The 15234-nt window shown below is 42.1% G+C and overlaps 1 protein-coding gene across 4 annotated transcripts in view; it reads left to right on the top strand.

Annotated features, from left to right (window-relative positions):
• Positions 1-15234, top strand: part of SEMA6A (semaphorin 6A) — a 134720-nt gene that overhangs the window by 63705 nt on the left and 55781 nt on the right. For all 4 annotated transcript variants that reach the window (XR_006200958.1, XM_042933541.1, XM_042933530.1 and 1 more), the window contains exons 2-5: positions 6241-6378; positions 8929-9046; positions 13949-14009; positions 14974-15036. Coding sequence is in view for 3 of the 4 variants with exons in the window: in XM_042933541.1 (XP_042789475.1) it covers positions 6279-6378; positions 8929-9046; positions 13949-14009; positions 14974-15036 (342 nt within the window). In the remaining variant the exon portion in view is untranslated. The remainder of the gene's footprint in view (positions 1-6240; positions 6379-8928; positions 9047-13948; positions 14010-14973; positions 15037-15234) is intronic.

The raw sequence follows: 15234 nt of genomic DNA, 5'->3' as shown, positions 1-15234 counted from the left end.
GCAATAGCCTGTTTTCACATATTTCAATTCAGATTTTTAAAGACAATCACATTATAAAGACAAAGGTGATGACGTCAGGAAGCTGGAGCACGACAGTCAAGATACAGAAGCAACCCAAGTGTCCATCAAGAGATGAAAAGACAAGGAAGTGGGGTGTATGTGTGTACACACGTGCAGTGGAATATTACTCAGCCACAAAAAATTACAAAATCTTGCCATTTGCAACACGGATGGATGTAGAGGGTATTCTGCTAAGTGAAGGAAGTCAGACTGAGAAAGACAAACACCATGTTTCACTCATATGTGGAATCTAAAAAACACAAACAAATGAACAAGCAAAATAGAAGCAGACTCATAGATACAGGAAACAAATGGTGGGTACCAAAGGAGAGACGGGTAAGGGGGCGGGTGAAACAGACAAAGGGGATTAAGAGGTTCAAACTTCCAGTTATAAAGCAAGCACGTCATGGGATGTAATGCAGGGCACAGGGAATATACTCAATAATATTGCAATAATGTTGTATGGTGCAGATGGTAACTACTCTGAACATGGGGATCATGTTGCAATGTATAAAAATATCAAATCAGGGGCACTGGGTGGCTCAGTCAGTTAAGCATCTGACTCTTGATCTCATCTCAGGTCTTGATCTCACCGCTGTGAGTTCAAACCCCGCACTGGGCTCCACGCTGAGCATGAAGCCTACTTAAAATTATATATATATATCAGATATATATGATATATATATCAAATATATCATATATATATGATATATATATACACATATATATATCATATAACATATATATGATATATTTGATATATATGATATATATTACATATATCATAGCTATTTGATATATATCATATATATATATCAAATAACTATGATGTAGATCTAAACTAAAACTAATATGTCAGTTTACACTTCAATTTTAAAAATATTTTTTTTAAGCTAGAGCAATAAAAATAGAAGTGTTACCCTTAGTGTAAAACCCAACTATCTGAACGGGATTAAATAGTAATAGGTATGGTCCCTGTGGCCAGGTTAGAACTACTTATGGGACTTGAACCTTGCTTGTCCTGATGTTGAAAGCGGGCAGCATCACATGCTGGGATTCCTCTGCTCCAGCTCAAGGAACTTTTCACAACAGGAGCATCCTGGCTCAAGGTCACTCCATACTGTCGGCCCTAATCACCGCCACATACCCACTCCCTTCTTCATTGGGGCAGAGTCACCTGCACTCTCAGAGCCTGGCAGAGTCCCAGAGGCCACTACATTTGAAATCCCTTCCTTTCACAGGTGAGGAAACAGAGCCAGCAAGGCTATGTGACTTGCCCAGGGTCACCCTGTTAGTGTGCCCTTCCTTCTATTAATGACAGCGAGAATTATTGATTACCTTTAAAACTTATGATGTCAGTAGAAAATGTGCTCTTGAAAAGAATGACTGAAACATGGGAGTAAATGATTTGCCTCATGGCGGGGGGGGGGGGGGGAACCCTGCCACTACCACCATTTCCTCTTTATTTCTAGGACACACTTAAGAGCTCTTATCCAGAACATGTTGCATTTGCAAGTCTCCAGGTAAATTATCTTTCTCACCATTACCGCGTATTATTAAAACATTCACTGGATGCCAACATTCTAGAAGACTGTGATACAAGCTGTATCCGTACAGCCAAGTCCAGGTGCAGGGGCAGGCACACTGTGCTGCAGGTGCACGGGTTGGCAGCATGTGGAGCAGCCCCCTTGAGTCTCTAAAACGAGCAGCATACATCCACCCATTCATTTGCGTGTACCGACGCTGGGTCCCACTGGGTTCATTGGCTAAGACTGACATACCACTGCTTGCGGATACGGTAAAAACAAGCAGAATAATTCGTGCAGCAGAGGTGATGTGCCTTTCCTGGGCATGGAGGCTGCCCTCAGAGCCGAGGCTTCAAGGGTCAGACAGGTGAAGCGAGGTTAGCGGGTGAAGAGCCTTCCTAAGACAACGGAACGTGGTGGGAATGTTTCCAATGGGAGAGGGCTAGCCGCTGTACTTGGGCAGCCGCTGCTTGGCTCCAGAGCATTGGCCATGTGGAATGTTGGCCAGCTAAGCCAGATCTCAGATTTATCTTTAAGAAGCCAGAAATCCAGAGTTGTACATTAAATCTGCTATTTTTCTTTTCTAAATGTTGGCAACTTAGTTGTGGTTTTTTTTTTGTTTTTTTTTTTTTTTTTCCTGCTCTGTGAGCCAAGTTTTGGCCAAGTCCTAGATACCAGCAGTGTATGAGCCCAAGTAGAATTTTCCAGGGCAGGAACTGGGGGAACAGTTGGGCAGAGGATTGGAACTAGTATCAGGGGTTAAGCATAAGTGGTACTCTGGCTGCATAGGCCTGTCATGGCTCCCCAATCCTCTCGGTGCTTATGAAATCAACCTGATGAATCAGAAGTAAGATGTGGCAATTCTCGTTCTCTGACTTCATAATCATTCCCAGTTCTAGTGACATCCTGTTTCATGCTTTGCTGCCACGGTGACCTGCTGTATGACAAGGGTACGGGGGAGGGAGGTAGATGGAAGCACCAATTCCTGAAAATATTTGATCATTTGAAAAACCAAGTATCAACACAAATGCAGTCACGAGATTTTCAGACAGGTTTCCTTTGAGCCCCTTTTGTTTGGCCCTCGATCTGGAATACTGAAGGCTGCTTTCCTGGCCAATCAAGCATTCTGCACAGACTGTTCAGCCACACGGGTCACACATCATGGATCCATTACTCAATTTGGTCTTAAAAACCGTAGGGGAAAAATTACAGTAAAAGAGAATTGGTATCTGAGCTGACACCATGTAGTAAGTCAACACAATTCCTGCCCATGTGACTCAGAGTAAAGTCAGCTCATCAATTTTAGATGTATCTAAATAGATCTAATAAATTCACCGAGCAGATGCCTATTAAAATTAAGAGTGCTCTTAAGGTTTTCCACAAATACTGTGGGTTGGAGAAGACTAGGATTATAACTTCATAGTAATGGTACATTTTACAAAGGCCATTTCTCTTCAGGCTAAGAATGGTAGAAAGTTGAGACAATTAGATGGAAAATTCAGACAGAATAAGCTTACTTTCAAAGTAGATGTTTCTGCTTGGAATCGTCACATTGAAAGCCTTCCCATTATCTAATTGTCTGGATATTTGCTGAAACCTAAATCATACTTGGACTCTGTAAGCAGCGTCCAAGAGAGGGAAATCGGCAAATGTCTGCAGACACCTATAAATATGCTCTCTGTGGGTAGCGCTTTTCAAAGTTTCAAAACCTACTTAAACAACCTCTTGAATTGCAGTATCCCAGCGAGGTTAAGAGTTTTAAGCTCAGCGCCGAGCTCCTATTTGGTTTTTGGTTCTGTACTGCCGTGGTCTTAGTAGGGAGACACAGCTCATGTTCCGCAGAACGGGAAATGACAACGTGATTGACTTGGGATCGCCCCACAAAGTAATCGTTTCAACAAGAAAATATATTGCCTACATATCTGCAAGGGTTAGAGCCCAAGGTTGGGTAGGAAGGGGATAATACATCAAAACCGCAGCTGAAGACAACTGTGGAGTGTTCGTGTGGACTGCCCGCGGTACTGCCCGAACACTTTCTCCCGTATGACGTACATGTTAACAACCTGATGATATGATGAGAGAAAGACACACAAAATGGCTATTTTTCCTGGCGCACAGCCCTACCGTAAACCGGGGGACATGTAAATAACCCATCTCAGCCATGGTCCTGGCTATGTGTGAAGGATTCAGAGAAGTCACGGAAGTGCATAATGGGTTTCTTCTGCAAGCACTGCTCTGCCTGCCGGCTCCTGGGGCTGTGCATATTGTGTCTACCCCACGCCCTCTTAGGATGGGAAACATGAAAATTGGGAGGTACATTAAAATAGCAGGACTCGGTCTCGTTAGCTTGTAGGACATTTGTACAAAGAGGAATGCCAATTGTGGAAGGCTAGGGACTCATCTGTCATGTCAAGACAAATTAGTCTGCAAACGTATACATATATTCCCAAAGATTTCTAAAGCAATGAGAATCAGCGTTCTGAGGCTCCCATTATTCTTCCATTATGTGCAGCAAACTCTCCGAGGTAATATGCTTCTGTATTCTACGATAATACTGCTCTCAAGCCCTGGGTACATGTTGCCACTTCCTTTTCCCTGTGTACTTTCTCATCTAAAACTGCAACAGTTGACTGGTATATGGTTTATGTCTTACTTACTCTTGTTATTGATTTCTCTTCTTTAGTGTTAAACTGAACAGATGCCATGAGAAACAAATAAGGGGACCTCAGAGCTTCTTCCCTTTGGGTTCAGTTTCTCCAGAATAGGAAGAACTGGCAAGTGAATGAATGAACAGACGATTGCTTTTAACCTGTCTATAAATACATGTTTACGTCTCTTGGTAATGGATTACCCTTGTGAGCAAGTCCTCATTTAAGGTTTAATTTTAATCCACACATCAGAGATGGGAGATACAGAATTGCTCGGGCTTTGCTCGCAAGCTCTCTGCCTCTTCTTCAAGATAAAGCAAATTAATTAATGTGTACTTTTCAACTGAAGAAATGATTAAGACCCAGCTGTGTCTGTGAAATTGTAAGTTGCGATGCAACACTCTGGGACTTGTTAATGCTTTTTTTGGCATGAAGAAGAGAGACATAGGTATCTAATATTAAGTGGTGTTCTAAAAAGCGTTAAGTTAGCAGTTTGTTTGCCAAATTAACTTTCAAAGACATCTAAGTTACTAAGTTTGACTTTTCTGCACACAAATCTTAAATGATTGATGGACTACTGTAAAATAGCTTTGTTCAAAAAGATCATCTTTGGCAGGCTACTTCAAAGGCTTTACCACTTTGGAAAGATGAAAAGATATCCCCATTTTACATTATTTTCCCAGTAGATCAACACTCACTTGAAATATGCCTGAGAATTATGTGATATTTACTGTATTATGAGTCTTCTTTCACTGTATCCAGCAGCCCTACGTGGGATTGCTTTTATTTCTAAGATTTAGGAGAATTTTCTACACATAAAGAGCATCTTTAAGAAAATACACCTGCGCAGAACAGTATATCTGGCATTTTTATTCACTACTGTTTCATTGCAAGGCAGTATTTGAGACTAAAATATAGAGAGATGATTTTAATCAACAATACCATTACAGGATGTGGTTTCAGATTCTCCCTACAGTATCCTTCAGAGTCTAAAGGATCCATTTCTTTCTTTTTAGACATAGATTGCGTGATTTTATGTCTAAGGTCACTCTAGAATTATTGTGGAATTGTATAAACCAAGGGTGAACATCTCAACTAAGGGGTCAAGCAGATAACAGAAGTTAGCAAACAGGGCCCCATTATAGGGTATGTGTGTGTGTGTTGGTGTGTGTGTGTGTGTGTGTGTGTGTGTGTGTGTGTGTGTGTGTTGGGGTGTGATGCCTGAAGGGAACTGTGATTTAGGTCAGTATGTCAGATATTCTGATTTTTACTAGAAACCTCCTAATTTTGGGGGGTGCCTGGGTGGCTCAGTTAGTCAAGCATCCAACTCTTGGTTTTGGCTCAGGTCATGATCTAATGGTTCATGAGTATGAGCCTCACGTCCCACTCTGTGCTGCTGGGTGTGAAACCTGGTTGAGATTCTCTCTCTCCCTCTCTTGCTGCCCCTCCCCCGCTCATGCTGGCGTGCATGCTCTCGAGCTCTCGCCCTCAAAATAAATAAATAAAATTTAAAAAAGAAAAAAGAAAGAAAGAAACCTCCTAGCTTTTCCAATACTGACAACTACTTTAAATTTTTTAAAAATCCTGAGCTGGCCAAACAAAACATGTCTGGGGGATGGCCTGCTGCTGTATACCTGCTCAGAAGAAAAGTATTTACGTTAAAAAAAAAAATGCGTGCTCAGTTGTCCATTTTTTGGAATGCAGTAATTGTGGAACGGCCACCTATAATGGCCTTAAAATGGCTCAGGACAAAGGAACTCGGGCTCTGGGCCACGTGTTTGGAAGGGGCTTTGCAAAAGGGCTCGGATGCATGGGGAAGGAGGGTGCATAGTGGTTAGTGGTTACAGGTTTCTTATGTAAAACACAATAATCCGTGAACTCACAATGGAAAAGATATGAAGGCGAGGCCCCTGGTCTCTTAAATTTATCTTCAAGGCCATTTCATTTCATGGAGGTGAATAAAGCTGACTTGAAAAAAAAAAAATTCTTTCTTTGCTCTTTGGCAGGGTGAAGTAGAGAAATAAAGTCTCCCCGCTGAACTACTATGAGGTCAGAAGCCTTGCTGCTATATTTCACACTGCTACACTTTGCTGGGGCTGGTTTCCCAGAAGATTCTGAACCAATCAGTATTTCGCATGGCAACTGTAAGTATCCACAGTTTCACTGTCCTTTTCTTCCTTGGTGGGCACTGTAGGCTGCATCAGCCAGCAAAACATCTACATTTTCTAAAATCTAATACAACAGGAGACTGTTAGTCACTTTAACTTGCAGGTGACAGAGGCGTCTCGTCAAATTGGTGAGATGGCTGTTCTGTAACTCTGTTAAATACCGGTGTGGAGACACGTGTGAACATGTGTGTGTGGATGTGAAATGCTTCTCAGTACCTCTGATGAAGTCTCAAGTCACTGCAAGGAGGCCATTCATGATCATGCCCGAAAACCTGCCATGGGAGAATGTCACTACCTTCTGTGTATTGCCAGTGGTGATGTTTTCGTATGTAGTTAGTGCGTGGGCATTTTACAAGATAAGAACAGGAAATAAGACAGTTCTGGAGGACTTAGGGACACAAATTAACTTTTCTTTTACACTTAGAACAGCTATCATTGCTAGCCTTAAGAGTGATTCTGAATTCACAGAGGATCTATTTTAACTATGTATAACTTTCCTTTTAGTCTCTGCCTCAGTGTCAAGGGGAGAAAACCACACAATTAAGAATTCAGTTGACTACTGGAGGGAAGTCCTACCTGAGTGTGGGATGGAACAGGCAATTAACTACTTCTTTCCCTTCTCTCCAAAAGACAAAATGTTTTATCACAGTAAACGTGAAAGAGAGTCTTTTACCCAAATATCTATTTTCCCAGTAATCATCCCAAAACAAACACTCAACAAACCATAAGGAAGGTGTTTAGCATTTATATGGGATACTAAGGAGATCCATCAATGCCTGGCTTTCTGCTGGACAGTCTAGGTTGAAAAGAGAAATAATTTTACACGAAGGTGAAGTGGCAAGACCTGACAGAGAAAATAAAGAGCAAACAAAAGTCAGGGCGAGATTAAGGACCAAACTGTGTCATTCGAAATCGTTGTTCTTAAAGTGGCAGTCCACCTGACTCAAGGGCCCTAACCTTAATACACATTTCTTAATCTCTAATCATAATTAAGATAGGTATTCTATCTTTGGTGCCCCTGTGAAGAAGTCCCCCAGCACAAATGTGCTGCTGAAAATCCAATGTCCGTGGACACTCACATTCTTGACAGAAGGGAGATGTGAATTTGTTTTAGCGAGCTCCTTGACGAATGGGTAAATGAAATTTCAGAGCAGTAGAGGGGGAAGCACAAGATACTCCCATACCAAGCTTGATATACCAAGGTATATTTTACTCTCTGATACCCACTGTGAGTACTGCTCAGATACTACAGGGGTTTAATGTGTATGCGTGTGTCGGGGTGGGGGGGTGTTTGTGGTGTCTGGATGGCTCATTTAGTTGAGCATCTGACTTGATTTCCGCTCAGGCCATGATCTCATGGTTCATGGCATTAAGCCCTGCATCGGGCTCCACACTGACAGCATAGAGCCTACTTGGGATTCTCTCTCTCTCTCTCTCTCTCTCTCTCTCTCTCTTTCTCTCTCCCTCCCTCCCCCCTCTCCCTCTCTCCCTCTCTCTCTCCCTCCCACTCTCTCTGCCTCTCCCCTTCTCGCACACATGTGCACACTCTCTCTGTCTCTCAAAACATGTTTTTTACAGTGTAGGGATCTGAGCATAAATCTGAATGGTTTTCAAATTATTATTTACACCCCACCCACCCACCCCCCAAAAAACATTTCTAAACGTGACTCATCTTTCTTTCCTCCTGAGTTTCTTTGGAGGACTGCCAGTGCTCTGGAGATTATAGGTTTAAAGGTAGAGAGATTTTTGAGATGTAGGTATTTCTAAAGGTCAGATATTATTGCAAATTGCCCACTCTCAGCTAAAGAGAACTGTAGGAAAGCAGAAATATATTCATTGACTCTCCAAGTCAGGGAAAATTCCAGATCACCCGACTGGCTACACTCCGTTTGACCCTGTCCTGTTGAAGCCCCCCGCTTCTGTGAGATTAAGCCAATTGCTTAACTCAAGAGTGAACTTCCCACAGTTCCTAGAATGCCAACCAACCTAGCAGGGCTGCCTTCAATAGTAGATTATTCCAACTGGACGCCTGTGGAGACTGTATTTTTCTTCTGGCTCCTGGATGAGGGCTCTCGCCTCCAGACCACATTGCCTTTGTGGTGATTGATGGGAAAGCTGCTTTGAAATAGTTTTGTCCGGAGACAAGATCTTTGGCAGGCTGCCCCTCGGGCTTAGCACTCTAAAGAAGATGAAAAGAAAACGGGAAGAAAAGAGCACCTTCATGTAAAGGGTTCACTTGCAAGTTTAACCCCCAGAAAGAGGGACAAGTCAGAAATTGTGACACTCAGAAACAGAAGTCCAGGCTTATTATCATCTGGAAATGAAACTGTAACTTGATCGTCCCTTACAGAGCACCGTCTATCACAGGCTTTCCTAAAATAACAGACTCATTGGAAATGGAAAGTGGTGGCATGGACTGACTCAAATATGGTTTTGTTTTGTGGCCGGGCCCCCCTCCTCTCCCTGCCCTGTCAATTCTTGGCTTGATTTCCTTTCCCTCTCTTGCCCCATCTCTTCTTTTCACAGATACAAAACAGTATCCGGTGTTTGTGGGCCACAAGCCAGGACGGAACACCACACAGAGGCACAGGCTGGACATCCAGATGATTATGATCATGAATAGAACCCTCTACATTGCTGCTAGGTGAGTTGCCTTTTCCTCATGTCTGTCCTCAGCATCCGACGAAGGTCCTAAGATCGAATGTGCCTGTGATGCCTCGTCTTAAAAGATCATGACATTCCCAAATAATGTGTTATTTAATTTGAAGGCTACTTTACTTTGTCAAGCCATCATTCTTGCAAGATTTTCTGTGTCTGTTTAACTGTAGGTGGATTTAGAGCGAAATAATTGCATATTTTGGAGCTTAGACTCAAAGAATCCACTCTCTTGAACATATACACAAATATCTACTCCAGCGACCAGTATGATACTTGTTAAATTAACTTGAATTTGTAAACATTTATTATAAAGATATGGGTGTGGATGTGTATTAAGCCTGTTAGTATTTTTGTAGTGAATATATGGTGTATCTCATTACTGCCATAGAATGGCAGTAGAAAGTTTTTGATTTGGATCTAGTAAGAAAATACTCATCCATTGGGTATTGTCATCTAAATAGACCATGTCTTAAGGCTGAATGGCAGGGTAAGAATACAGCCTCAACAGTGCTCACGTGGAATTTAGGCTTTTTTCCTCATTATGTTCTTAACTTACCTGGACCACAACTGTTCTGGCCATAAGTGTCCTCTGTCAAATGAGACGCTGGATTAGATTATCCTAAGAAATCCCCTGGGATTGGGGCACCTGGGTGGCGCAGGTTAAGCTCTGTCGGTTAAGCGTCCGACTTCAGCTCAGGTCACGATCTCAAGGTTCGTGGGTTCAAGCCCTGCGTCAGGCTCTGTGCTAACAGCTCAGAGCCTACAGCCTGCTTTGGAGTCTGTGTCTCCCTCTCTCTCTGCCCCTTTCCCACTTGTGCTCTGTATCTCTCTCTCTCTCAAAAATAAATAAACATTAAGAAAAATTTTTTTTAAAAACAAGAGAAGTTCCTTTGGATTCTAACAATGTATGATCCTCAGTTTTGGAGGTATGTAGCTCATTCAAAATAATTCTAAATGAAGAGCAACAAAGAACGCTATCTTGTGGGGTTCCACTGTGATCTTAACTTGGGTCTAGACTGATTAATCACTTCACAGTGGGAAGAAAACATAGACAGTGTGTTTGTGATACTTGTATGCCCGTGAACATAGATAAGGAACAGGTAAATAACAACAGTGCTTGATTCTTCCAAAGCACTTAGGTGTTCTAAAATGACAAGCTAGGCAACATAAACCAAAAACCACTGGCCACATTAAAATATTCTTCGAGTATCCCACAAAACATCCTAGGGAGCAATGCCAAAACACTTTTTAACAATTTTACTTCACAAATACTTATATGGTATATACTACTTGTACGTTCTATATAAATCATGCTATGTAAATTCTTTATAAATGTTAATTCATTCAATCCTGGAGGAAAAAAAAAAAAAACACCTTAGGTGAAGGAGCTATTATTATCCTCATGTCTTACAGGAAGAAAGCAAGGTACAGAAAGGTGAAATGCCTGGGCCACGGTGGCAAAGGCAGGATTTGAAATGGGCTGGCCTTGCTCTACACTCTGGGAATTTACTTCCTGTACTAGGCACCTACTGAGTAGGAAAGTTGAGCCTATTTATCTGGCAGTAACCTTCTAACCGCTGTTGCCCAAGAACACAGCCAGTGTGGGTATTCACTGGAAAGCATTCTCATAAGGGCCTCAGCAGGTACCTCTCTGGTAGAATATCAGGTCCTTCTGGGGCACCTGGGTGGCTCAGTCTGTTGAGCATCCGACTCCTGATTTTGGCCCAGGTCATGATATAATCCCAGGGTTATGGGATCGAGCCCCATGTTGGGTGGGGGGCACTTTAGATTCTTTGTGTCTCTCCCTCTGCCCCTCTCCCCCAATCATGCTCTCCCTAAAATAAAAGTAAAATAAACATTTTAAATGTTTAAAAAAAAGAGTATCAGGTCCTTCTTAAATACCATTTTTAGTTTCCTAAATGTAGCAGGACTGGAAGATTACATTTGTACCCAATTATCTACGGGCAGGTCAAAACAAATGATTATGCTTTGGATCTGTGAGATTCTTGAGTCAAGAATCTTCTGTGAATGACTCACTTTGTAACTGAGTCTCTAGTGGACTGTCCCTACACCTGATGATTTAATGCGGGTATGGACTGCAGGTCCGGGGTGGCCCCTGAGTTATGAGCCAAGTGCTACACAAACTTAAAAAGTGACCGTTATTCCAGCTTGTTAAAACCAAGACAGTGTTATCCTAACCCCCACCCTCCAGAAAGAAGAGACCAGAAATGTAAGGGGAAAAAGGAGAGAAACACATTCATGCTTTTTTTAAGACTATAAAACAGACTTGGGACACCTGGCTGGCTCAGTCGGTTAAATGTCCGACTTCGGCTTAGGTCACGATCTCAGGGTGTGTGGGTTTGAGCCCCACCTCGGGCTCACTGACAGTGTGGAGTCTGCTTGGGATTCTCTCTCTCCCTCCCGGCCCCTCTCCCACTCGGCGTTCCCTCTCAAAATAAATAAATAAACTTTAAAATAAATTAAATTTTAAAAAAAGACTATGAAACAGACTTGCCTTTTGTGAAAGGTCAAATTTGTAAAACGCCCTCACACTGACATTTTGACTTCCACTCTACACACACAGCCCCTTCCCTTCGATCCACACCCTTAGGAAAACTCCTCAAGGAGCTCCCTGGCCACCATGTTTAAGGTCTCTCCTCGCCCTTCAACTTCCCAGCATTGCCCAGAGGGATCCAGGTTCCTAGGCAGCAAGGGACCCGACTTAAAGTCATATCCTTCCCCCAGGCTCAAACCAGGGCAACTTTCAGTTCAGTTTTGCTCACTGTGGGGGAGGAAGAGGGAAGTCCTTGGATTAAGTCAGTTTGTGTTCAAATAACTTAATTCAGTCAGAGTGGCTTGTGAACCCTGAGATGAACACACGGGTAGCTGGGAATAGCCCTCCATTCTGGTCTTAGATTTAGCATAAAAGCGCTGTTTCTGTTCGCTGGGCAGTGGGATCTCTTGGATATTGAAAAAGATTGCCACTGCCCAAAAGGTTTCATTCAGGGAATTCTATTTCTAAAAGGCTTCCCTGCTCTTCCAGACAATCTGAGTCAGCAATCAGAAGCCAAGGCCTATCCAGAACCCAGAGATTGAGTGAGCCTTGATGGCAGGAACCCCTTTCAATTCGGCTTTATTACTATCCATTTTGAAGATCCTTTTTTTGTTTGTTTGTTTAATCTCTGAAACTGCTAATTAACATAAACAGGCCATGCCAGAAGGGGGCAATCCGAGAGCTTTCTGAGGAATTGCCAATGCATATTAATCAGTTGTTAATTTACAATTCATATATTCAGCTCCTCCTTAAAAGTTTTGAGGGGAGGCAGGGTAAGGAAAACACTAGAGTCACTGCAAACCTGATACTGAAGTAATAAGCAATTCCATCCCAATAATGAGCCTGACCCACAGCACCACCAATAAAGTCAAACAAGTAATAAAAGAATGCAATAAAACTGCCTTGAAATTAAAGGGCAGGGTGATTCTGGCACCCTACTGAGGTTCCAAGAACTTCCCAATTCAGCAATTTACCAAAAAAAAAAACAAAACAAAACAAAAAAAACAGGCTCACCATTCTCCCCGACCACACACGCACCCACACGTGCGCGTGCGCGCGCGCACACACACACACACACACACACACACACACAGAGGCTCACACGCTCACAGTTGCAAGGAAATTTTATAAGCCAACAGCCTTGCCCCCAACTTTTATTTTCACATGAGAGAGCCAGTTTTGATTTCTGTTTCTCTCTGTTGTACTTTTCCTAAAAGCAGTAGCAGACAGATTTCCAAGGAACTGTGGGGGGAAAAAATTAAAGTGAATCCTGACAGCAGATCGTTCCTTTCTTTTTTTCTTTCCTTTTTTCCTCCCCCCTCCCTCCACTTTCTCTTAAGTAATGAGGGGGCTTGAAAGTCTCCATGTGGGAGCCTTGAGGTCCTGGCTTAAAGCTGTGGGTAATTTTCCAGCCCCAGGACTTCCTGCATTTTAGAAAAAGTCAATGTTATTTCAAGGGAAAACGAGCTGTTTTGCTTTCCCTCACAAGCCCCCCATCTTTCCAGTTGAGCATAGTTCTTTTCTTTTCTTTCTTCTGAATTCCAGACAAAAACGCCCTTGTACTCCGCTCACACAGAAGGGGATGTTTAAATATAGCCCCACACCTGAGCTGCTGATTCTGTTTCTTCCCTTCCAGGGGGGAGATGGGCAGCAAATCGTAAAGACAACCAAATTCTCAGCAAAACAGGAAGGTGAACAGAAGCAAGAAATGTAAACTTTAGCTCAAGTACGTTTTAGACCTTAATTGACCATCGTTGTGTGAAGAAAATAGTGCTTTCTGGAAATAATTTCACCTTTACCATCTCCCAACTTGTCAATCAAATTGTCAAAGCTAAGGCTGAAAACACGTTTTGTAAAGGGGGAAACAGCCAGAGATTTGCTTTTTGTTGGTCTCCTCACCCCCCCCCCCGCCCCTCCCCACCGGTGATGAACAAGTGTGGTATGCAAGTGATCGGTTTGTGGATTTGAAGACGCTATAAAGGCACATGAACCCATCTGTGTTCTGGCTTTGGGGATCAATTTAACTTTCAGAGTCCTCTCTCCTGAACTACACACATACAGATATTGTAGTTCTGGCATGAGGGACACTACAGCAAGGTTTTTTTAAAAGGTGCCCCCTCCAGAAAGATCCCATGATTTGTCAGAAATAGCAGAGTGGGTCCATCGGCACCTCTCAGAGGCTGAGCGGTTCCCTTTTTCTTGCGTGTGAATGTCTTGTTTTTTAATAACAGGGATATGGATTTATCTGCCTTGAATGAGATATATACTCACTCAGGAGAACATTAACTATCTCGACTCTTGTGTTTGACACTATTAATTTTTCATTGTTTACAGGGACCATATTTATACTGTTGACATGGACACCTCACACACAGAAGAAATTTATTGTAGCAAAGTAAGTAGTTTTAAAACCATCTTTCTAGCATGAAGGGCTTTAGGATAGTTCTTGAAGGGAATACGTATTTTAACTGCATTGATTGAGATGACATGGCCAATAATTTGGAACATTTTGTGGAATCCTAATTTGAGGCTAATACATGTTCAGAAACAGTTACATACTTCATAGTTTATTCATTAAATATGTGTGCATATATAACTTGGGAATTTTAGGTCATTTCTAAATTCCTTTACTGCCATGTTTGTCCAGGAAAATATCAGTTTTCCTATGTAAAATTTTTGCCCCACAAATGTTTCCATGTTACATTTCCATGTCTTACAGTATTAGGATTTGACTGTTGTGGCTCAGGAATTTGATTATCCATTTCAGACAGACATAAAATACAACCTAAGCTTCCCCTATATAACTCCACATGGAGGTGTTTTAGTTATTAAAATCTGCCATAGAAGTAGACGATTCCTTCGGTCCATGAATTTACGTGGAGTGTAACCTGAATTCAATCTTTGTCCACCTAAAGTGAATGTCCCCTTTATGTTTAAGTAAATGACTTCCATATTTTAAGGAAAAAACGTGCTTTATGAAAACTGATTTGTCAACTGAAAGGAAAGGGCCAGGACATGTATTTTATCAAAACGAGCGTAATTTAGCGAGTTGATTGGGATATTCTACGTGAAATTTCCACACTGCTGTTTGTTCCTCTTTCCTTTCTCCTTCATCTTTATCTCAAAAGAGAAGAAGATCATTCCGTAGCTTAATGAATAGATAGGAGTTCAAAATTAGATGAACAGTTCTCATCTCTGATCTTTTGTTGTTATGGTGAATTAATCATGGAGAAAGGGTGCGGAAAGCTTTCAATAAATATATGTTCAGCCTCCGTCTCCCCAAGGGAACGCTTACTTCTGAAATCAAATGCAACCAACCACCCCTGGACTCTAATTGATTTCTTTCTTGGTCCCTGCAGAAACTGACATGGAAATCTAGACAGGCTGATGTAGACACATGCAGAATGAAGGGGAAACATAAGGTAGGCAATTTTCATTTCTCCTGCAGCTGCCACTTTGGGTTAAGTTTCTGACGGTTATCTCCAACCGTAGACCGTGATGCGGAATGGATCGTGAGAGTCCCTTTTCCCTCGGTAATTGCTTTTTCCATCAACTTATTGAAGGCTTTAATTTGCAGAAACAGTTTGCTTTTAACGTGATGAAATATTACGACAGCTGCT

The sequence above is a fragment of the Panthera leo genome, chromosome A1, assembly GCF_018350215.1.
Source record: "Panthera leo isolate Ple1 chromosome A1, P.leo_Ple1_pat1.1, whole genome shotgun sequence".
Classification (NCBI taxonomy): domain Eukaryota; kingdom Metazoa; phylum Chordata; class Mammalia; order Carnivora; family Felidae; genus Panthera; species Panthera leo.
Note: the sequence above shows the minus strand (reverse complement) of the source record. Positions and strands in the feature narration are given on the sequence as shown.